We start from the raw sequence: 23,956 nt of genomic DNA, 5'->3' as shown, positions 1-23,956 counted from the left end.
TAGAAATCACACAATGTGATTTTCTGGATGTTTGTTTTAGATTCTGTGTCTCACAGTTGAAGAGAAGCTCTGATAAAAATTAAAGACTTCTACGAGTTTTGGAGGTAAGAAAACCTGCAGAATCAGCAGCGTGTCAAATACTTGTTCTCCTGCTGTAAATCTTTCTACACAACAATGCAAAAAATATAATTTTGACTCTTACATCCTTGGAAAAGCTCAAAAGTAAAATCCGTCCATGGATGGTTTGCGTGTTTAGTTTAAGCTCAGCTGCAGCTCATTGAGGCAACGCAGCAGCGTCTTTCGTACCCTCAGTGACGGGTGCAGAAACTTGAAGAAAAGGTGAACATTTTTTGGACAGGCTGGGTCAGAGGTTGAGAACTGGCACATCAAAGAGGTCACAGAGGCCTTCTGTTTCATCCAGGTTATAGATGTAGTCATGGTCGCTGGGTGGAGGTGACAGGCGGAGGAGAGGCGAGAACACTGAGGGTGAAGAGCAATCATAAATATTACAGTGGAAGGTAAAAAATCCACAAGGTCCTGGGAAAACAGCAAGATTTTACAATGTAAAACAAAGGAGCCCAAGATGAAAAGTTTCAGCTCTTTTTCCACCTTTAACCTTTACAACTAAACAACAAACTGGTTAGGTGGTACCACCCTTTTAGATCTGGGATGTTCCTGTGTTCAGAATTATGCCCCACCTTAAAAGACCTGCCTTCATTTAAAGTGCCCCTGATCAACCAGTAATAAGGCCTCTAGTCCCACCACAGTTAGAAGCCCCGGTCTGCAGACAGCTTCCAACAATCCTCAAGGATTGAATACACCATTAAGGAAAGTGAGGAAACATCAAGTGGCGAAAACATGGAGCTACTGCGATGGTAGCAACAACAGGAAGTTCCTCCGATCATAGGAAAGAAGAAAAGATCAGAGAGGCTGACAGGAACATTTAAGGAGCTGCAGAGATTTCCAACACACTCTGGGTGTGTACTACGTGTGATAAAAATCTCCCCTATTCTTCACAAGTCTGGTTCTATGGTGTCGGGCGGCAAGATGGAGGTCTTCTCTTACAAAGAAAAACAAGCAAGCCTGGATAAATTTAGCAAAATGACGTCTGAAGTTTGTGGAAATCTTGTGGAGGAACATTTTATGGTCTGATGGAACCAAAAGTTAAATGTTTTAGTAATAATTCCAAAAATGCAAAACGTTTGGCACAAAAACAACTCTACATCACATAAGAACACCATAAGCACATTGAAGCACGGTGGTGGCAAAATCATGCTTTGGAAACAGGTCTAAAATCCGCTAAATCTTGGCACAGATCCCCTGGGCTCAAGATAAACTTCATCTTTCAGCATCAACATGACCCAAAGTGTAAATCCAAACCACCAAAAGAATAATTTCACCAAAAGAAGATTGAAGCTTTGGAATGGTCCAATCAAAGCCCAGACCTGAATCTGACTGAAAACCTGTAGGGTGATCTGAGAAGGTGCGCAGGGGATGTCCTCACAATCTGACAGACTTGGAGCTTTTGCAGAGAAGATTGGGCCAATGTTTAAATGATATGTAAAGGTCAAAGGTGACATTAAAGGAGGACAATGTTCCGGTGTGATTCATCAAGGACTCATTTGTCAAAAATGGGGCATATTTTGTGAGGTGTGCAGACCTATTGTATCTTTTATATAACTATGAATTAAATGTAACTTTCTCAGCTTAAATGAGCATTTTTTTACATTTCAGTGCTGTTACCAAGGTGACCGAACTTTAACACCTTCTTACTGCAAACAGCTTCATAACTGACACTATAACTAATAAATTTTCCCATGATGACGGAGCTGATAGTGGAAAACTACAAGACTTTGGATTTTAACTCAAATGAAATAGCTTCAAGGCTGCTACTGCTTTGCATCATGGGCCTTGTAGTTTTGTCCCATCATTACAACACCCAAAAACAAAAACACCCACGTTTGAAACTCTTCTGACTGTAGACCAAGGACCCTGAAGATGAATATCCTAATCTTCATCATGAGTGTGTCTGTAACTAAACGTACCTTCAGATGACATCAAGTCCTCCAACAGGTCCCCGGTCATGATCTCTGTAAGGACAAAATGCAGGGATGTCCAGTGATTGTTACAGATTCAGAGACGAAGGCTTTTCTATTCAACTGAGACCAAATCTGTTGCTGTTCATGGCTCAACATCACTCCACGCACCTTTAGTTGGATCAAACATTTCAGAAAGTTCTTTGGGAAAGTCCAAAACTATAGAGAAACAACAGAAGACTTAAACACGTCTACATTTAGCATTTCCAACAAATTATCAGCACATTCGCCATCGAGGCTCTTAATTATTGAAACTCAAATCATTTATGCCCAAAGACTCACGTTCAGACGGGTCTGACTTAATGGGTTCAAACACGGCTGAAGGTGCTGATCCGTCCAAAGAGGCAGAAGACTGCAGCTGCTGAGGAACCGCTGCAGGTGTTTCTGTTGTAGGGGGAAGCTGTGTGCTGCTGGTCACCTCTGAAATAAAACACATATGGGATAATATTAATGGAAGTTAACATGAGAACACTGATAAAAATGTTCTCAACATAAACACCTAAACTAGAGCATGGATGGAACCCAGTGGATCTGTAGCAAAGTAACAGCTGGTTCCACCTTTCCCAGCAACAGCTGATACCTGGTGATAAATCTCTGACATCACTGTGGATTTATTGGAGGGTCTCCCTATATGAACCACTTGTTTAAGGTCATGGCACAGAATCTCAATCAGATTTAACTTCCAACTTTAACTAGACCACTCCAAAACCTTGTAGGTTTGCATCCTTATAAGCTTATAGTTAGAGTGGCTTAGTTTATCCTGAGTTATCTCTGTAGTTATGCTGCTATAGGCTTAGGCTGCTGGAGGACATAATGACCACTTTCACCCTCTCTGCTACATTCTCCTACTACTCTCCAATTTAGCATTATTTGCTGTTATTTCAGCTTTTAACTTTGTTCTCTCTTTTCTCTTCCTAGAAGCTACACCTGGCCTGACTCTGTGTCTACCTGTGACACCTTTCTGGAGAGGGACATCGTCCAAGCTTCTGCTGGCAACAACTTAATGTTCACCTTCTACCGATGATCCACATGGCCCTGTCTTTTAGTGTTTAACCCTTTCTCTCTCCTAGACATGGCTACTGACTGAGCTTCTACTGTAACTAACTCTATGTTCTCTCTTTCAGACTCTAACCTTGAAAACTGGATCAGAGTTTATCTGTTCTTTCTTTCTAGATGAAACGACTAAAGGAGCTACATCCATTAACATTTACTTTTCCTTCCCATAGAAAGTACTCCTGGATCAGTGCTTCTTTGTTCTCTTTGTGTCTCTGCTCTGTTCTCTCAAACCCCCAGTGGGTCATGGCAGATGGCCGCTCACACTGAGCCTGGTTCTGGTTCTGCTGGAGGTTTCTTCCTGTTAAAAGGGAGTTTTTCCTCTCCACTGTCGCTACATGCATGCTCAGTATGAGGGATTGCTGCAAAGTCAACACCAGTGACTGTCCACTGTCTCTACATGATCATCCAGGAGGAGTGAATGCTGCAAGTCACTGACTGGATGCAATCTGCTGGGTTTCCTTAGATAGAAACACTTTTTATCCAATTAAAATTAATAACTGAATCTGACTGAACTGTTCAATGATTACGATTAATTAGAATGTATGAACCTGACTGTTGTGAAGAACCTTGAGACGACATGTGTTGTGAATTGGCGCTATATAAATAAATAAACCTTAATTTTGTTGTTTTTGAGACATTCAGAGGTGGACTTGCTGGTGTGTTTTGGATCACTGTCCACAGACCATCATACTACCACTGCTGTTTCAATGTAGGTATGATGTTTCCTGAAATGCTGTGAGTTTCACTCCAGATGTAACTGGACCCACTCCTTCCAAAAAGGCCCACTTTTATCTCATCAGTCCACAGAATATTTTCCCAAAGTGTCCGAGATCATCACAATGATTTTTGTAAATGTGAGACGTGCCTTTGTGTTCTTCTGGGTCAGCAGAGGTTCTGACCTTGGACGTCTCCCATGGAGGCCTTTCTTACTGTTGAATCATGACCTCTGACCTTAGCTGAGGCAGTGAGGCCTGTAGAGTTTTACATGCTGTCTCCTGGGACCTACTGGATGAGTTGTTGATGATCTCTCTGAGTTATTGTGGTAGGCCAGTCCCTCCTGGGTTTTCATATGTGGATAATGGGTCACTGTGGTTCTCTGGAGTCAGACACCGTAAAATGGATCTGTAACCGTTTCTAGACTGGTTGATGTCAGAGACTTTATTCCTCATCTGTTCTTGCAGTTCTATAAATTGGGGGATGACGTTCTGCTTTGTCAGATCTGTTAGCCTTCTTCATACAGGTTCTGTTTAAGTGATTTCTTGATTCTACAGCTCAGATCTGGGTGATTCTGATGAAACTCAACATTTTCAACACATTTAGTCAGAGATCATTTATGATTTAAGAAAGAGGACAATTACTTTCTCAAACTGGGTCAGGTTTATTTGCCTTAATAAACAGAATCATCACATGCAAACTGCTGTTTGTGTTCATCTTTGTTTCATATAAATATTTATCTGAAGAAATGAAACATTTCAGTGGTGAATGTTAACATTGTCCATTGCTAACATAGAACAGGGTTCTGCATAAGAAACATATTCAGAGTAAGTGACGTCACATCTCTGAGCTACCAGATCCTGACCCATCCTACCTGTTGCTGCAGACGCTGGTTTTGTAGCTGCAGATGAAGGGGTTTTTGGGACCTAGAGGGCAAAGGGGTGAGATGGAGAAAGGACAGAATCATGGTACTGCATACTCTATTTGACACAGCTAACATTACTGAGGATTCAATCACATTTTATTTAATATTGGTTCTGAAAAGTCTTTTTAGCTTCACTTTCTGAGATATACCAAACATGGTTTAGGCAGTAAACAGTAATGTCTGGCTCACAAGGCAGGATTTTTATCCTGGTTTTTTACCCAATCTTCCCATTCCAACATGCCCTGGTCATTGTGATGGCTCTGAAGATAATCTTAAGAGATATTCCTGCTGTGTGTGGCGTGTTAAGAGTGATCTCGTTTCCTTGGAAGAACGTCGGGACCGCTCCAACCTCAAATCTGGGATGTTAAGCATGTTGGATTGTCTTGGCCCGATATCCTACAGTGTGGGGTGCTCCCTCAGGACAAACGAGCAGGCAGCCTGTTGAAGGTGCCGTGTAGCCAATAAGAAAGCCAGGAGCGGAAACATGGAAGGGAATTACTCTGAACTCATGATTAATCTGGAGAGGGTTTGAGAGATTTCCCGTCTGACATCCGATATGATTTATTGGTGTGTTGTGCTTCCGTGTGGCTGGACCCCACACACCGTAGAACCAAGCCTGTTATATCTTTTATGATTTTTTAGCGCCACCCTTCTCGCAGGTTCTGAAAGTCAACAGGTGATTTTAAAATCTTGCCGTGTGAACCAGGCATCAGTCCAAACCGGTGATGCTGTGTGTTACATTATGTAGCAAAACTGAATGTAATAAATGAATGATTTAGTTTAGCAGGCAGCTAAGCTGTTAGTTTTTAGATTGTGTGTTTATGCATCAAGCTAAATGACAAACGGAGTCAGGGTCATACTCTAGTTCCATCCTTTCTCATACAGATTTTATTTCAGAGGGTAAACTTGACCAACAGATGTTCAACACACGCTCTAAACCAGGACAATGACGTTTCTGAACGTGGCGCCATACAACGAGGCTGTCTTTGTTTTGAGATATTCAGGCTTACAGAAGGAAAATGCATCACTCCATCAGCTCTGGATCTAAAAGGATCCAACTTCAGTTCATGATGCATTTACTAGACTTTTAAAGTAGGGAGTCTACTCTCCTTTTTACAGTTTTCTGCTTTTAACAAATGCAGCCCCCAATTTTAGGAAGAAATGAGCAAACACTGGCTTAGAGTTAGAGATCCTCATATCCACTTCAGAGGGTAACTGCTGACCTGCAGATGAGGGACATTCCAGTTAGTTTCAATAAACCTAAAAGCTGAGAAGCAGCCATTGAAGATTCAATTCCCAACCTTGAGACCTTTGCCGCATGTCTTCTCCCTTTCACTCTCTGCCCACTTTCACTGATTACAGTGAATAAAAACCAGGACCCAGTTTTCTCCACCAGTTTGTTCACATCTGGACCTGGTTTCCTGTGTTTGCTAGAGTAAAGCATCAGGCTGGTCTGCAGTCTGAGAAGAATCTCTAAAAACCTCAAAGTCTATCATTATGTTGCATAAAATCTGCTGCAAAAAGAAAAGCTCAACATCCTGTGTTTAGGAGAGAGCTGTGCTACTGTAATCCTGTTATATTGTAAGCAACGCCTGAAGAGCTCAGAAAAAGATGATGGTTAGCTCGGATTACTGGCTTTTCAACCATTTTTTCCCAAATGCATATAAAACCTAAGAGTGTGAACCTTTAAGGCAGCAGAGGGCAGCTGGGAGGTTGGTGTTGGTGCTGGCAGGATGTGAAGGACATCATCTGGAGGTGGGACAGGCAAAACCACAGGAGAGGCACTAGAGGGGTCCTTGTTGACCAATAAAACCTCAATGGGACCTGAAGTACTCTTGAGGCGGATCTGGTACTTCCTCTGTCCATTAAGAACCTACACACACACACACACACAGTTAGTCTGGAACATAAAATGACCCATACTCAGACCCTAAAATGTAACAATAATTCAATATGATTACTCACAATTTCTGGTACTGGTACCTCTAGTTGTGTACCTATCGGAGCACGGATAGCCAGGAGTGTGTCACCTGGAGGAATGGAGGTGATGAGAGACAAAAGTGCTCTTTGAGACCGAACAGAATAAATTAAATGTTATCATAACCAAGTATCTGAGAGAATTACCTTTAAAGGCCCCACAGAGGTCTTCATGCTTTACATACGCCATAGTATGAGAATGTCAAGGGTCCAATCAGAGCAACAATCATATCTGAGAAAATATCACATCTAAAAACTAAAGTTATTTAATATAAAAGGCCCTAAAGGCTTAATTTCACAGGATCATATCATGATAGCAACAGTATTTCCATTGCTCATAAGGGCCACACCTGCTGTGGATTTTAGCCTCTGAGATGCTGAAGCTAACAGGTGGTGGTGGGTCATTATGATCACAGTTTTCCTGATATAATGCAGCTGCATTAATTTCAGGTTGTTTGAATCTTCTGGCTCTAAAATATGGTGATATTTGCCACTTTAAAAAAAATAATGCGTCAGTTCGACCAGGTCTGCTGTGCAACAGTGAAGATCCACATGGGTCAGGGGCTGGAGAAGGACTAACGGAGACCCTAAAACTGGGACCTAAAGGAGCCACGCTTCTGCTTAATTCAACACAGACTAGTAATGAAAATACACTTGACTTTTTAATAATATAATGTAAATATCAGTTCAGAAGAATAATGAGACAGACTGATATGTGCAGACAACCTTCATTCCTACAGAAAGTCCTCTACAAAAGTCCAACTAGAAATATTTCCTAAAAAGAAATCATAATTCATTTAATTCTGATTCAACACATAGAAATAAAAACGTGCTGCAGGTTCTTTCATAGGAAGTAGTTTTTGATCCAGCCGTAAATGGAGGAATTACATGATTATCTCCATGTATTCATTGGGGTATCTGTCCCCAACCCGCCGGATTTTCCCTAAACTCAAAAAGTGCATCAACGTAGGCTGATGGACTCTCAGGCAGAAAACGGAGGGACTTCTTTTGACGCATTTAAAAAACAAAGGAAAATTACGGGTTTGACTAGCCAATCACAAATCAGAGCCTATCGAGGGAAAATCCATTCCCATCTCTGGCCGAATGAGTTTCCACTGCAGGAACCAGGACCAAATCTGACAAAAGCTAAATAAGTCTTCCCAGGACTTGAAGCACAGATGGGAAAGACAGGATAGAGAAAAATAAGCAGATAGCGCACCTGATGTCATCACTGCAATGTTTTCTGATTTATTGGCCATCACAAGAAGTTCTAAAATCATGCAGCCCTAAGTGGAACCATACCTAAAGACTGTTCTGAATGGCTATGATAAAAATGTCTAAATGATATTGAATATAGTAAAGAATCTCCTAAAATATAATCCTGTCTCTTTAAAGCAAGCTGACTGAAACGCAGAAAAGCGTTTCTTCAAACAGACTGAGTGCAGTGAAGGATATGGGCTGTTACCGGAGTCATCTGTGACATTCTTGATACTCTGTTGGACCCAGACTTTCTGCTGGTCCAGCTCGTGCTCCCGCAGAGCCAGGTCATCTAGCTCGGTCTTCAGATCGATTAGCTTGTCGGCTATCTCCCTGGTGTTGCAGCCTGGACCAACACCCCTGAAACACATCAGCAAACGTGATCACGCAGAGACGAGGAGAACATAACATCACAAACCTTTGCATCAGCACCCTGATTCATTATTAATACAGCAGCAATGAACGTGCATTCCATGTTGCTTGGCTATTCTTCGCACAAAACCGTGGACTTCTGACTGCGGTGAAGTTAGTTTTAGGTTGGATGTTGGATCTTCGTGCTCTATGGATTCAGCGGGTCTTCCTCCAGTTTGATCCGATGCAGGCAGTCTGATTACGGGCAGCTGCTCTCTGCCTGCTCCCTCCTCCTGCAGACGCTGGTTCTCTGAAGGACCGTCAATAAATGTCAGAACCATAGCAGTTCGAGCCCCGGCTATGTCTGTCTTAGTCGTTGTGTCCTTGGCAAACACTTCACCCTCCTTACCTGCTGATGGTGGTCAGAGGATTCGGTGGTTCCTATTGTTTGGCAGCCTCTCTTCTGTCAGTCTGCCCCAGGGCAGCTGTGGCTACAATGTAGCTCACCACCGTCAGTGTGTGAATGGCTGAATGACTGAATGTAGTGTGAACCGCTTTGGGGTCTCCGGGGACTTAATAAAGCGCTATACAAGTACAGGCCATTTACCATTGAAGATTGTCGTCACGCTTGAGTATTATTAACTTCTCCCTGTACTACCTCTTGAAAAACCTTCTCATTCCTCCTGGTCCCACAGCCAATCAGTGAACAGCAGTCATGTAGTCCTGACTCAGCCCGATCGGATCTGCTCAGGAGCAGGGACCAAAAAACAGTCGTGGAAACGCTTGCAAAGTGGGGCCAAATGGAGCCAGTGGAAAAGGGACATTATCAGTTAGATTTCTAACAAAATCTGCTGCTACAAAAAAGGAAACAATCTTTATAATCTTGTATAAAAAGGAAACCTACTTCCACTGGATACTGTTCTTAGACTTCTTCTCAATCAGACCGATTCCTTCCAGGACATTAGTGATATCATAAATGCGTCTTTTCTGCCGTACTGCCAAGGTGTCTGCTGCCTGAAAAGACAAACAATAAAAAACACAGAAGGGTACAGGACACTTCAGGATTCAAAGAGAAAGAATAAATGCAGCACCCTGCATCCAAAAATGATATTTTCATACAGTCACACTGAGGTACTTCCCTGTCAATGCTGTGAATGTTTGAAAAGATAAAGACACCAGGCTGAGCCCTGATAAGACTTTGCTTTGGCTGCTGCCAATGAGAATGAAAGAGAAATAAAGAAAAGCTACAGTGTGTTATTTTACTCCAGCTACCAGTGTTGGCAGCCAACAAGTCAATCTGTCTACAAGGTCATTGAGGTCAGAGAAGGTGTGGTAAACAATGTAATGCTCACCTGGTCAGGACACTTGTGATCCCAAGCGGAGCATATCTGATCTGCCTGGTACAATCTGACTACTTCACTATAGTCACTAGTCTGACACTGGTGTGACTTCATATATAAAAGGCAGTCTATCACTCACTAAAACACAATTATTTCTTCTTAACATCTGTCTTTTATGACAGCTGAACCAATCAGAAACATGAGACCGACAAATTGTTTGCTGAACAAGTAGCATAATACCTGTGATTACTAGAACATGTAAAGATCTACCAACAGGGCTCCTACACATGGTCCAGACTCCACTTTATACAGTTCTCACTGCTTTTAGGGCCCATGTTTAAATGTGGATAAAAATGCCAATATAAATTTGTTATTCAATATTCCTTCAGTGGTTGGCTTTAAATATGGATCCAGCAAAGACCACATGAAGTAGGGAAGAGGATGGACAGCGTTTTAGACGTTAGAACAGAGAAGGAAGGTTTTATTGTTCAGTACCTATTCAGAGCTAGAAAATACCTAAACCTAATTCTATAAATGGCTGATTATAGATATTAATGTATGCCAACAAGTTACAATTTTTAAAAAATCACGTTTTCCATCCTCCACCTGACGTTTCACAGAGACGTCACAAAGTGCTTCAGAAGGACAAAACACACAGGAATGTACAATGTTCCAATGGTTTAAATCCATTCAAACAGGAACCCAGAAAACATGTTGAACAGAGACTTTCCCCTGGCTGTATAAAGTAAGAGAACGCTGCTCTACCCCAATGTCCCTGTGCACTGCCAGTCAGCTAGCTGAAAGTAGACTTTTACACTTTTCCTTTGCTTACAAGAAAGACAGATTCCATTTTTTTTTTTTATATTTCTGGTGCCAAAATATGATAATTATGGTGTGGAAACTAAAGGAGCGCCACTCATCCTTATCAAGGCAATACTGCTAAAACTACAGCAGGTAGTACAGTAATCTACAGGAGGGCCTCCTAAGCAGTCAACTGCAGGATCTACCTGAGCAGGTGTACCTGACTCAATAACCAGCCAATTAAAAGCTTGTTGTTTCACTCTATAAAGAGCAAATTAGTGTCATATTTTACAAAATCATCATTTAAAAACTAGTAATACATTTAGTTGGTCATTAATCTAAATGTGCGCTCAGGTCTGTGTGTGAAAATCAAAGCAACAGTAAATAAAGGTAACTTTAGTCATCGATGGTTTATGAGCATATTATATTAAATAATTATTAACAGCAGAAGAAACAATAGTTGATTTTTGGTAAAAAAAAAAAAAAATCTATTTTAGATTTGTATTTAAATCCAGTAACCCAGTATATTTTTACTAAAGGTTATAGCTTCATATGAATCCTAGACTATTTCAAACTGCAATAAGAAGGTCTCAGACACAGAACCAGGTGTTTTAATGGATTAATGAGCTCTTAATTAATTAAAAGTACACACTGACAAATAACAGCCAAGTAATTCATCAGTGAGTGGGTTCATTCATATAACAGCACTCCCACAGAAAAACAGCCAACCACGTTAATACTGTTAGTTTCTACGCCTTTGATTAATTACTGATAACTAATTATTGAAATAATGTCCTGCTGGGACAAAGGCCTCATCAATGAGAAAAAGAAAAATTGCTCAAGTGTGAAGATGCAGCAGCTTTAACTGAGGAGAGAGCGACAAAAGCTGACCCAGTTTTCAAGCTTTGAATCTGCAGGGGGCAGAGTCTGAAAAGTTACCCGGTGTTTTTAAAGTTCACTTTGGGTTTATCCCGGGATCCCGGCTCAGAAAGCTCAGACAATCCCACGGAAACACCATGATTTGGGTGAAACCTAAATAAAAATGCACCAAAAGTCGAAAACTATCAGCTAAAGAGCATTATTCATTCAAATGAGCCTAGCAGCTAATGCTAATGCTAGGCTAGCAGGCTAACGAAAGTGAATGACATGTGCTAGCTAACAACAAAGACTCACAGCTTTCAGGTCCAGAACTCCGTCCTTCGCCTCCTGCAGTAAAGTCACAAACTTGGTGGTGAGCAGTCCCAGGCTCTTTTCGTGCCTGCTCGGTGTCTGCGGCTGAAGCGAGTCCCCGGCAGCTCCCGGGTCGCCTCTGTTACTGGCCGACTCCAGCTCCATCATCACTCGGGACCAGCTCCGCCGTACTTCCCCTCCTGCTTCCCCGACCAAATCCAGTCAGCGAGCCCAGGGGTAGCAAGCTCGTCGACCGCGCTGAAAGACACCGAAGCTCCCGGGTGTTGTTACGGTGATTTTGGTTTGGTTAGCGTGGCCTGGACCTATGCAGATTATTCCGTAAACCCGAGCTGAACAGGCTGAGAGCCGTAATTCAATGAGCGAGTCGGTGGAGAGCCGTTGGCCACGCGAGGTATGACGGGACGGTTGAACCCACGGAGGGAGCGTCTGAAAATACTCCCGCTGAGCAAGGAGGGGTCACCAAACAACGCGGAATGCCGAAAATAATACTTCACTAAACATTACTTTCATCACAGTAAAATACTTAGAAGAGTACACAATTATGAAGTTTCGTTTTACTGACTGAAAATAGATTTTTCGTTCTGATAGAGTATTATTTTTTATCCCGCACCCTTTTCTACTCAAACGTGCAAAGTGACGTCAAACTGGCAGATCTATTTAAAGCATATTAAACTCTCCATTTTATAATACTATTTTCACTCAGCATGACAAGAAAAACACGTTATGTTCCGTTCCAACCATAAACCTCAAAGTCATTTATTGGGACTTTATATGACACTCCACACAAAGTTGTGAAGCGGAAGGAAAATAATTCATGTTTTTTTACATTTTGTATAAATAAAATCTGTGCTGTTCATTTAGATTCAGGCCCATCTGGTAATGGTTTGTCCTCTCAGTCACAATTAGCTGCTAGTAAGAAAAAAATGTCCAACAACAGCCTCACGTTTTAAGGACTTTTTAATTTGTCATCTTTTTTACAATAGTTTTGTATCGTTGTCTGTCTCTGGCCAATGAAACCAGATTCAGTAACCTGGTTAAAGTGGCTGGTATGTTTCGAAGAGAACTCGTGTCCAAGCTGTGGACATTTATAACAAGGAGGTTCTGAGGAAGACCACCTCAGTCAGGTTATGTTCAGACCATCCTCTGTTGTTCAGCTTCTTTCTTCTGGTCATGGCTGCAGTGATGACCAAGAGACACAGGGTCCCTTTTTATACCTGCTGTTATTGTTATGCTTATTTACATAAAACCATAAGCTTTCTTGTCTGTATTTTTGCTCATTGTACTTTGTTGATGCCGACTGATAAACCTTGAGCTATTTTTTTTATTCTTTTTGCATTTTTAAGTACAGTTTATGTGATGTTTTATGAGCGGACATGTTGCATATCAATTTCACACTTAGGACAATAAAAATACCATTCACCATCAACCAATAATGTTAATCCCTAACCCTATATCACCTTTCACTTACTTTTGGGGGTGTGTCTCTACTGGCGTTACACTTCTAGAGCCTAAATCTGTTGTCCATTCTTCTTTGCTGAACAGGTAAATCTCTTCTAGTGGAAGGTGAACCTCCATCTCAGTTTTCAGTCTACTGTCGCTTCTAACAGGTTTTCTTCCAGGATTGTCCTGGATTTAGCTCCATTCACCTTTCCATCAACTCTGACCAGCTGCAGAAAAGCATCCCCTTATGCATGTTCAAAGCCTGAGATATTGTTTTACATCCTGACTTAAAGTTATCATTCCTGAAAGTTTCTTAAGTAAAAAAGTAATTGGTGAAAAGACCAGTTCTGATTAACATTGGATTTTAATGTCAGATTTGTTTTGTTTTTTGTTTTATAAATGATGTAATCTGATGGAAAATACATCAACTAAAACTCTGACACTTTAAAATAATAAAATAGAAAAAAACCTAAAAAATATATGTATTTAGTACATTTAAATGAAGGCAACAGAGAAAGAAATCTCCAAATCTCCCTTTTTTAACACTAATACCTACAGAAGTGATTTAATGTATGTTTGAACAGTGCAAACAATTTCTAATCTCAAGCTATACTGAAACCAAAGAATATGACAATAGAACAAGAAAGTACGTCTACATACAAGAAATCTCTCGTACTATAAGCTGTGTGGCTCTTTATCTGTGGATGTCTGGGTGTTCTTCACTCAGTAAGGTGGGCAGTGGGTGTAGAGACACCAAAAAAGCACTCACATAAGGGTAGCTATTTTAAACTTACTTTACTCAAGTAGAAGTAATAAATATGGCGAAGAAGTACATTTGGTTTCTGCTTTTTCAAAAAATACTTAAGTTGCATTTGCTCTGTAACAGAGTACCATGTCAAAAACTGGGTGAGTTAAGAAATATATGCCAAAACAGGATAAATAAAAACTGGAGCATTCTTTTATATTTTAGTCAATTAGATTTGTTTTCTGTTAAAACCCACTGAACCGCGCTGTGTTTGAAATAAACTGGTATTTCCTGATACTAAGGAAAGGCAGGGATAGTTCACGAACATCACCAGCAGGGGGCAGCAGTACACAAAGACTGCTATGGTAAATTTACTTTTCAATTTATGAAATAATTTGCATTTAGAAAAAAAACACACAGATTAAATATATATCAGCTTCAATACTGGTTTTCACAGACAATAGGAAATATAAACTAAATCGTATATATGGTGAAAGTACTTCTGCCTTCTTATAGCTGAATGGTTGGTGGTCAGCTGATCCAAACGGGGTTCCTGCCGCGGAAATAACGTCGCTGTATCCATTCAGTCTCAGGCAAGCGCACCTTTTGGAGAGTCGTGTCTTTATAATTAAATACAAACATTAAGAGCAGCCAACCAAGCGTCTCATTTTATCAACAGTTGTTTTAGCTTTACACCTAGCTTAAATGCTAGCATGCTGCTGCAGTGCTAGCTAAACAATCCCACATTAGCCGTAGCATCAAGGTTAGCTTCCTTATGTTAGAAAGGCTGCATTATAGAAGATGTTATTAGTGAGGATGTGTTCAGCTTTGTGGGCTCCACCGTGTAGAAATGTCTCTGTGCTGCTATAATGTTACCGTAGGATTTGGGAATGACGTATTGCTAAAAGTTTACTGTTGTTTTCTGTTTTCAGCCTGGAACACTATGAAGAAAAGCAAAGTCAAAGCAAATGGAACCGCTGAGAAGGAGTTTGTGTTTAAATTCAAAGCAGGGAAGAACAACTGTGTCCTCAAAGTGCCCCTTCAGTTTCCTGTCCAGCTGAACATCAGTGATCTTCACGGAAGGCTCATGCTTCTGCATAAAATACCCTGCTACATAAAAGATGGTGAGACTGCAGCTCTAAAGAGAAATTACTCGTGTCCTTTCTTATGGTTCATGACGGACATTTATTCTGTTCACCTTTGGAACTGACAGCCAATAGGAATGCCTTCTCTTCACTTTGTAAAGTTGCATCCACTCATAGACATGAATGTCATATTAATCTTCCTCTTCAGTCTGTCAATGTGGAGAAGGCTTGAGGCAACAACCAAAGTGCTTGATTTACTTGTCTGTCTGCGTTTTCTCCCTCACCTGTGATCACACAAGTGTCTGTGACAAGCTCCTTTCCTTGGTTGGCCTGGGTCTACCTTTAGAAAAAGAGGGAGGAGCTCGGAGTAGAGTTGCTGCTCCTCTACATCCAAGGAGTCATCTAAGGTGGTTTGGGTATCTGATTAGGATTCCTCCTGGGCACCTAACTTTTGAAGATTTCCAGGACTGACCCACTGATTATGATCCCTCCAGAACCCACTGGAGGGATCATAATAATCCTTCTGGCCTAGGAACGTGTTCTGTTACTCCTCTGACCCGATCTCTGATAAGCCAGGATGGTTCTATTGAGATACAGCATCTTTTCTGCCAGGAAGTCCAGACCAAGATGTCGGCATGAACTACAACAGTTTAAGAGAGAAATCTCATCATAAAAGTTAAAAGAAGGAACGAGAGAAACCAAGCTGTTATATTAACAGCCACACAGGCTAAATGCCGCACAATTCATGAGGAATTAAAGCAAAGCACATTTCTTCACAGCAGTTTTAGGAAAGTCTGAAAATTAGAGGAGTTTCTAAAGAGTGATGTGGAACAGAAAAGAGAAATTCTGTTTTTACCCTGGGAAAATGAAAGTGTTTGTTGATTTTTATCTGGCATCATAAACTCTGGTATGATTTGAGAAAAGGGTTAAAAGTAGATAAATTACCTAACGAAGCTTAAATAAACAGAAACATTTGCATTTTTCTTCTGCAAATTGCATCTGCTGTGACTTTTAAAATCAAGCGTTTGGTGCACTAGTTTGAATTGATCGTGGATTTTCTTCAAATTTACATGTGTAAGACTTCCCGATATAATCATAAAGAGATGTTTCACTGATGCTCGGTTAAATGTGTCCTAGCAGCTTGATCTTAAACGCCAGCATATTTCTGGCTGCATTGTTCACAACTCTGGTAGAGATCATTTAAATTGGTTTGTTTCCTGGAGTGTACAGATTTTGTGGCTGTGTTGGGATTGGGGCTCATTTATCCAACCGCAACCAGTTCTGATATCAGTATTGTAAATATTGAAGAATCTGGAAATGTTCTCATTGTTTTTTTAAATTCAGTTTTGTCAAGTTGAGACAAATTCAAACTATAGCGCCACTTTTAGAGCAGTTAAATGAGTTCATGTATTTATTTAAACCTGTAATTATAAGTAAAACTGTATGTGCGGGAAGAAATTTATTAATGTTGCTCATTAAAAATTATTAAAGTTTTATGAACTGCCACCTTAACGTGGTGGAGGGGTTTGAGTGCTCAAATGATCCTAGAGGCTATGTTGTCTGGGGCTTAAATGCCCCTGGTAGGGTCTCCCATGGCAAACAGGCTCTAGGTGACGGGTCAGACAAAGAGCGGTTCAAGAATCCCTCATGACGACTACTAAACCGAGGCACGTGACTTCGCCTGGTCCCGGTACAGCGGAGCCGGAGTCCCACCCATGGAGCTAGGCATGGGGTCGGGACTCGTCGGAGAGCGCCTGGTGGCCGGGTCGCTCCTCGCGGGACCCGGCCGGGCCAAGCCCTCGGCGGCCCGATCCCTGGATGCTTAGGCTGGCTCTAGGGACGTGGAATGTCACCTCGCTGGGGGGGAAGGAGATATTGACTAGAAATAGTCGGGCTCGCCTCCACGCACAGCGTGGGCTCTCAAATCCATCTCCTTGAGAGGGGCTAGACTCTCTTCTACTCTGGAGTGGCCCATGGGGAGAGGCAGCGGGCTGGGGTGGGTTTGCTTGTTGCCCCCCAGCTCAGCAGTCTTGTGTTGGGGTTTACCCCAGTGGATGAGAGGGTCGCATCCCTACGCCTTCAGGTTGGGGATAGGTCTCTGACTGCACTACCGTTTCGGCCTATGGGCCGGGCGGTAGTGCGGAGTACCCGGCCTTCTTAGCGTCCCTGTCAGGGGTGCTGGATTGTCCCCCTCCCGGGGACTCCCACCTCCGGGAGAGCTTTGACCAGATTCCGGGGGATGTTGGAGACATAGAGTCCGAGTGCATGTTCTCCGCATCTATTGTCGATGCTGCTGCCCGTAGCTGCGGCCGCAAGGTCTGCGGTGCCTGTCGCGACAGCAATCCCCGCACCCAGTGGTGGACACCGGCAGTAAGGGACATTGTCAAGCTGAAGAAGGAGTCCTATCGGCTGTGATTGGCTTGTGTAACTCCTGAGGCGGCTGACGGGTACCGTGAGGCCAAGCGTGCCACGGCCCGTGCTGTGGCAGAGGCAAAAACTCGGGCCTGGGAAGAGTTTGGTGAGGCCAAGGAGAAGGACTACCGGTTGGCCTCGAAGCGATTCTGGCAAACCGTCCGGCGCCTCAGGAGGGGGAAGCAGTGCTTCGCCAACACTGTTTACAGTGGGGGTGGGAGGCTGCTGACCTCGACTGAGGACATTATCGGGTGGTGGAAGGAGTACTTCGAGGATCTCCTCAATCCTGCCATCACGCATTCCCTGGTGGAAACAGAGGCTGGGGACTCGGGGCTGGACTCTTTCATCACCCAGGCTGAAGTCACCGAGGTGGTTAAAAAGCTCCGTGGTGGCAAGGCTTCGGGGTTGGATGAGATCCGCCCTGATTACCTCGAGTCTTTGGATGTTGTGGGCTGTCATGGTTGACACGCCTCTTCAACATTGCGTGGCAGTTAGGGACAGTGTCTCTGGACTGGCAGTCTGGGGTGGTGGTCCCCCTTTATAAGAAGGGTGACCGGAGGGTGTGTTCCAACTACAGGGGGATCACACTCCTCAGCCTACCTGGTAAGGCCTACGCCAGGGTATTGGAGAGGAGAGTCCGGCCGATAGTCGAACCCCGGCTTCAGGAGGAGCAGTGTGCTTTTTGTCCCAGCCGTGGAACACTGGACCAGCTCTATACCCTCTACAGGGTGCTCGAGGGTTCATGGGAGTTTGCCCAACTGGTCCACATGTGTTTTGTGGATCTGGAGAAGGCATTTGACTGTGTTCCTCGTGATGCCCTGTGGGGGGTGCTCCAGGAGTATGGAATCGGGGACTCTTTATTAATGGCCATCTGGTCTCTGTACAAGCGGAGCAGGAGTTTGGTCCGCATTGCCGGCACTAAGTCGGACCTGTTCCCGGTGCATGTTGGACTCCGGCAGGGCTGACCTTTGTCGCCGGTCCTGTTCATAACTTTTATGGACGGGATTTCTAGGCGCAGCCAAGGCCCGGAGGGGGTCTGGTTTGGGGACCAGAGGATTTTGTCTCTTCTTTTTGCGGATGACGTGGTTCTTCTGGCCCCCTCTAGCCAAGACCTACAGCATGCACTGGGGCGGTTCGCAGCCGAGTGTGAAGCAGCTGGGATGAAGATCAGCTCCTCCAAGTCCGAGGCCATGGTTCTCGACCGGAAAAGGGTGGCTTGTCCTCTTCAGGTTGGAGAAGAGTTCCTGCCTCAAGTGGAGGAGTTTAAGTATCTCGGGGTGTTGTTCACGAGTGAGGGAAGAATGGAGCAGGAGATCGACAGATGGATCGGTGCGGCTGCCACAGTAATGGGGGCGCTGTGCCGGTCCGTTGTGGTGAAGAGAGAACTGAGCCGGAAAGCAAAGCTCTCAATTTACTGGTCGGTCTACGTTCCTACCCTCACCTATGGCCATGAACTTTGGGTCATGACCGAAAGAACGAGATCCCGGATACAAGCGGCTGAAATGAGCTTCCTCCGTAGGGTGGCCGGGCTCTCCCTTAGAGATAGGGTGAGGAGCTCGGCCATCCGGGAGGAGCTCGGAGTAGAGCTGCTGCTCCTCCACATCGAGAGGAGCCAGTTGAGGTGGCTCGGACATCTATACCAGATGCCTCCTGGTCACCTTCCTCAGGAGGTGTTCCAGGCACGTCCCACCGGGAGGAGGCCCAGGACACGCTGGAGGGACTATGTCTCTCGGCTGGCCTGGGAACACCTTGGGCTCCCCCTGGAGGTGTCTGGAGAGAGGGACGTCTGGGCGTCTCTGCTGAGTCTCTGCTGCCCCCGCGACCCGGTCCTGGATAAAGCGGAAGACGACAACGATAGTTTTATGTTAAACTGACCACATATAACTAGTTCAAATATAAGTCCCTGTTAACCCAATCAGTTTTATAAAAGAGCTTTATTAGGTTTGAGCTCATAATACAGGAAGGTGGTGGACCACTTTGTGACATGGTGTGGAAACAATCATCTCATCTTGAAAGTGACTAAAACTAAGGAGATGATTGTAGATTTTAGGAGAATAATGAATAGGTCAGAGACTATTTCCATCATGGGAGAAGAAGTGGAGGTGGTGGACCTTCAGTGTTTGCAGCAAGATGCTGCATATCTTCTATAAGTCTGTTGTGGAGAGTGTGATCTCTTCTGCCATCATCTGCTGGGGAAGCAGCATCAGAACCAGGGACATAAAAAAACTCAACAAGCTGATAAAGAAGGCTGGTTCTGTTCTGGAGACTCCTCTGGAACCTCTGGAGATCATTGTGGAAAGAAGGATTCTTTATAAAATGAAGAACATTATGGAGAACCCTGAGCATCCTCTTCATGAGACTGTCCTACAACAACAGAGTGTCTTCAGTCAGAGGCTTCTTCAGATCTGCTGTAAGATGGAGCGCTACAGGAGATCCTTCCTGCCCACAGACATCAGCATCTACAACGACTCTTTGAAGAAACCTTCATAATATGAGCTACAACAACATTTAATTTCCCTTTGGGATTAATAAAGTATTTTTGAATTGAATTGAATTATATTGAATAAGCCATCATTTTTCTTTGATACTAAACATAAAGAGTCTGAAAATAATTCTCTGCGTTTGGTTTGGATTCTTTTAATCAACTGAGCGTTGATCCATCGTTCCTCTACATTCAATCCAATAGCTATTTCAGCCTTTGCAGAATACTGAAAAGAAACCTGTCATTTCTCTCCATGTGTTTCACTGGAATGGTGACCACAGGCATGTGGTTTGCCTGCATCTAAGTGGACCGGATCATGTCAGTTCTAAACTCTGTTGTACTAATTGCCTTTCTCAAAGTGAAGAGCTGTTAAAAAGCTGACGTTTGTCTCTCTTTGCAGAGCTGAAAGCCTCACTTTCTAACTTCATAGGGAAGGAGACCACCCTGGATTGTGACCAGGAAGCAGAGCTGGCCCTGCAGAGGCTCTCCACAGGAGAAGTGGATGTAAACCAGCTTACCAGTTTCTGGGCCAGATCTTATGCAGAGGTAGAAACACATTCAGTATTTCTGTGTGCCTAAAACGGATATTTATTTTATTTTGTGCGTTTTGATGTAGAATAAACCTTCATATACGAGCATCTGGAGGATCAGAGGTTGTATTATGTACATTGTTATATACAACCAGCTGTTAAAGTAAGAACACAATTATTGATTTGTCTGCCTTTGGCCTCATTTCTGTTGTATATTGTGACACTTTGTTAAGGACGATTTAGACTCCCTAGAGCATTGTTCCTGGACCTATGTGTTGAACTGGGTCCAGTGTTGGTGAGAACGACCCGCCGGAACCATGCCATCCCTGTTCAGCTGCAGGTGTTTACTACTCTGGGGTTCCTGGTAACTGGCCCTTACCAGTTACTTCATTAAGTGACAGGTCTGTATTTAACTTCATCAACAGTTAATGAAGTCTCTGCCTGAAGACACTTTTAGGAACCTCATGATTCTGTGAAATGATCCAGTGGTCTGGGATATCACAGCCAGCACTGAGCGCAGTACTTTCTGCCATTCTGGATGGCTTTGTTAACCTGACCAGTCGTCAGGTTTCTCAACACTGTGGCTACCAGACATGAGATGTTCTCCACTCTCCACCTCACTTACAAACACCTCCATTTCTGCCTTGGTGAAATTGTGCTTCTTTGCTCTTTTCTCCGTGGTTGCCATTGGTAACGATGTGATAACACCGATGTATGTTTCTTGGGCAGCATGTCCAAGAAACATACATCTAGGCTGGACAAAGTGATCAGGCGGCCGGGCTCTGTCGTAGGTCTGAAGGTGGACTCCCTGGTGACGGTGGCAGAGAGGAGGACGATGAACAAACTACTGGACATTATGGACGATGCTGACCACCCTCTGCATACCTTCATCAGCAAACAGAGTAGCTCATTCAGTGACAGACTGCTCCTTCCCAGGTGTAGAACTTGTTCCTTGGGATGATAACGGTAGCATTAAGCAACAGCAGCTGGAGCAGCAATTAAACCTTTACTGGAGCCTGATTTAGACTTTGTGCCATAATACATAATAATAATCATGGCTCCAAGGTGCTTGTTATTGCTACAGGAAGCTTTTAGGATTGTTTTACCTTCCTCCTCATCATAACCACAGGACGATCATAGGTCCTTGCCCAGCCTTGTTCTAAATGTTGCCGTTTTGGTAATAATGTGAAAGTTAGATGAGCAGCCCTTCTCTGATGTAAGATGATAAACACACATCTGCCTTGCTTGAACACCATTTTCTGCTTATTGCTCACATATTGAAGCCTGGCTGAGAGAAACTTCATATTTATACTCCAAGGAAACAGAAAGTCATGGATTACCAATAAACGTTTCTCGACACTCTAATCCAGTAAATGAACATTTTAAAGGAATCTTTCAGTGATCTTTATTTTATAGCAGTGCCTTTAAGGTCATCAGGTTCTAAAACAAACAGCAACATTTTCTTACACTGAGCTTTAAACAAATATACTCAGACTAAAGGATATTTTTGAATTTTCTGTTGGAGATTCTGCTGCTGCAATAATAGATGCATTTATTTTCCATTGGGGACAGGGACTATGTTGAAAGCTGACTCTCTTCAAGATATTTACCAGTTATGTGGATGACTTGTTTAGTGCCAAGTATGTGTTCCCACCAAGTTAATTTCAGACTCTGGCCGCTCTGATCATATATCCATTACTCCATGTTTTTGTAGTAACACAGTAAAGTGTCTGGCATGTGTCCCAATATACTCCATCTAACCATGATCATTTATAGATCATTAAAGTCATTCAGACAGACGTAGAACCGTGCATCTGAAAATTGATTATTCATGAGTTTTGAGGGAGAAATGTCTCGTTACACGGGCCCAAATGTTGCTTTTAATGTCTGTGCTGCTCACTTAACTCAGACACCTTGTTGCTCCAGAGATCCAGTACGTTGTGGCAGTTTCATGTCATCAGGGTTGTTTTCTCGATCAGCATGGGGCATGCTGTTTACGGTGAAGCTGCAGTTTCTTGGGAAGTCATTGCATATTTCTTTAAAGGTGGAGGAATCATTGGGTTATAAACCTGAGGGTTCCTGGCTCCAACCCTGCTTAAAGTAAACCTTCTTCTGTCCATTAGCCAATTGTCTACAGATGCACAGAATTAACACCAGGAAGGTTTTCAGTCTCTCTGTGATCCAAAGATTCCTGGATCTATGAGAAGAATGTTGAATCTGATTATTTCTCTGTTGCTCTTTTATTTAGTGTCTATTATGTAGTCCATAAGGCTAATCTTTCACAGCAAGATGATGTTGATTCTGCATTTTACCTTCCTCATTTGCTTTCAAGTTTAGGTTTACCTGAACTCAGTTTCTCACTTTGGGTTTGAATTATCCCCCTCAGCAGCTTTTTGAAAGTTCAGTCAGTGACGTTTGGCTGCAGCTTGAATGCTAGTTGTTAAATATCTTCACCCTGGTTTTAAGTTGAGGTCTGCATCACCTGATGAAGAGCAGGGTGGGTTACAGTGGGTCGACATAGTTTAATGTCTAATGAGACAAAAGCCTGTGGAACATGTAACTTTACATCAGCCACCTTTCATTCGACAAATCTACTGCAGTAGACAAATGAGACTCAACAGGGTTAATTAAAGTCCTCCAGAAATCAAAAGCATAATAAAGAACATTCATAGGTTTTACTCTCATACACAGCAGGGCTTTCTTTCCCTGGTGACTGGATTCTGCTGCAGCAGTCTGTCATCTGTTAGGCTTACAGTATGGAAAGGGTTATTATTATATGATATTATATTAGATTTTAAGGGTTATTATAATTATTATTATTATAACTCATAATCTGACAGGTCCTGTAAGAAAGCATCTGTGTGTACAGGTCATCAGAGGTGAAAGTTAATGTAAAAATGTAGCATTGCTAAGTTATGTTAAATTATTTTAATGTCCATAAATAAACAAGTTTGTAATCGGTCTCATTCTGGTGTAAATGTGTCTGAAGCATGATTTGTATTTCTTCTTCCAGTCTGAGGTCTTCTGTGTATTTGCACAGGTATGAAGTCGGTTGTGATTTCCCAATCCTCCACCAGGTGTCACTAAAGCTTTGGTGTTGCTTTTTTACCTACTTGTTTCAGACAACTCTGGAGCATGCTCGGCCTGAAGAGCCCAGCTGGGACGAGGACTTTGCTGATGTCTACCACGAGCTGATCCACTCCCCTGCCTCAGACACCCTCCTCAACCTGGAGCACAACTACTTCGTTAGCATCTCTGAGCTCATCAGTGAAAGAGACATGGAGATTAAGAAGCTACAAGAAAGGTAGCAGTTAATTAATAATGAGTATTTTATGTGCACATCCTAATGATAATAAGGAAATACCATTTACTTTTATTTTACTTTGCTTATTCCACGCCTTCACTTAAAAAAAAACCCACCTGTATTGTAAATTATGCAACTGGTATCAGTTTCTTTTAAATGTCAGTTTTTTCATGTTATTTTTCTTCTTTGTACTGAAGAGTTACACATTTTAGTCATGTTATTTCTCACTGAAAGTAATTTTGGTTCCTCC

General features: G+C 42.8%; 2 protein-coding genes across 4 annotated transcripts in view; one reads left to right on the top strand and one right to left on the bottom strand.

The window, feature by feature from the left end:
- Nucleotides 1–358: 358 nt before the first annotated feature.
- On the bottom strand, nt 359–12,290 carry e2f4 (E2F transcription factor 4). The gene is made up of 11 exons (XM_047384130.1): nt 11,691–12,290; nt 9,281–9,390; nt 8,224–8,385; nt 6,916–6,959; nt 6,757–6,821; nt 6,476–6,664; nt 4,741–4,792; nt 2,379–2,516; nt 2,208–2,255; nt 2,046–2,090; nt 359–480 (listed from the first exon to the last, which is right to left on the bottom strand). The coding sequence occupies exons 1-11, from the start codon at nt 11,853–11,855 to the stop codon at nt 365–367; spliced, it is 1,134 nt and encodes a 377-aa protein (XP_047240086.1). The 5' UTR covers nt 11,856–12,290; the 3' UTR covers nt 359–364.
- Nucleotides 12,291–14,353: 2,063 nt separating this feature from the next.
- Nucleotides 14,354–23,956, top strand: part of c2h12orf4 (chromosome 2 C12orf4 homolog) — a 29,666-nt gene continuing 20,063 nt past the window's right edge. The window contains exons 1-4 of one of the 3 annotated variants that reach the window (XM_047348562.1): nt 14,354–14,486; nt 14,826–15,017; nt 20,273–20,418; nt 23,525–23,706. In XM_047348562.1, coding sequence (XP_047204518.1) covers nt 14,837–15,017; nt 20,273–20,418; nt 23,525–23,706 — 509 coding nt within the window. In that variant the 5' untranslated portion in view covers nt 14,354–14,486; nt 14,826–14,836. The other 2 variants (XM_047348570.1, XM_047348555.1) reach the window with 2 other exon arrangements.

Source organism: Girardinichthys multiradiatus, chromosome 2, assembly GCF_021462225.1.
Source record: "Girardinichthys multiradiatus isolate DD_20200921_A chromosome 2, DD_fGirMul_XY1, whole genome shotgun sequence".
Lineage (NCBI taxonomy): Eukaryota > Metazoa > Chordata > Actinopteri > Cyprinodontiformes > Goodeidae > Girardinichthys > Girardinichthys multiradiatus.
The sequence above is the reverse complement of the archived record's forward strand: the minus strand, read 5'-3'. Positions and strand labels throughout refer to the sequence as shown.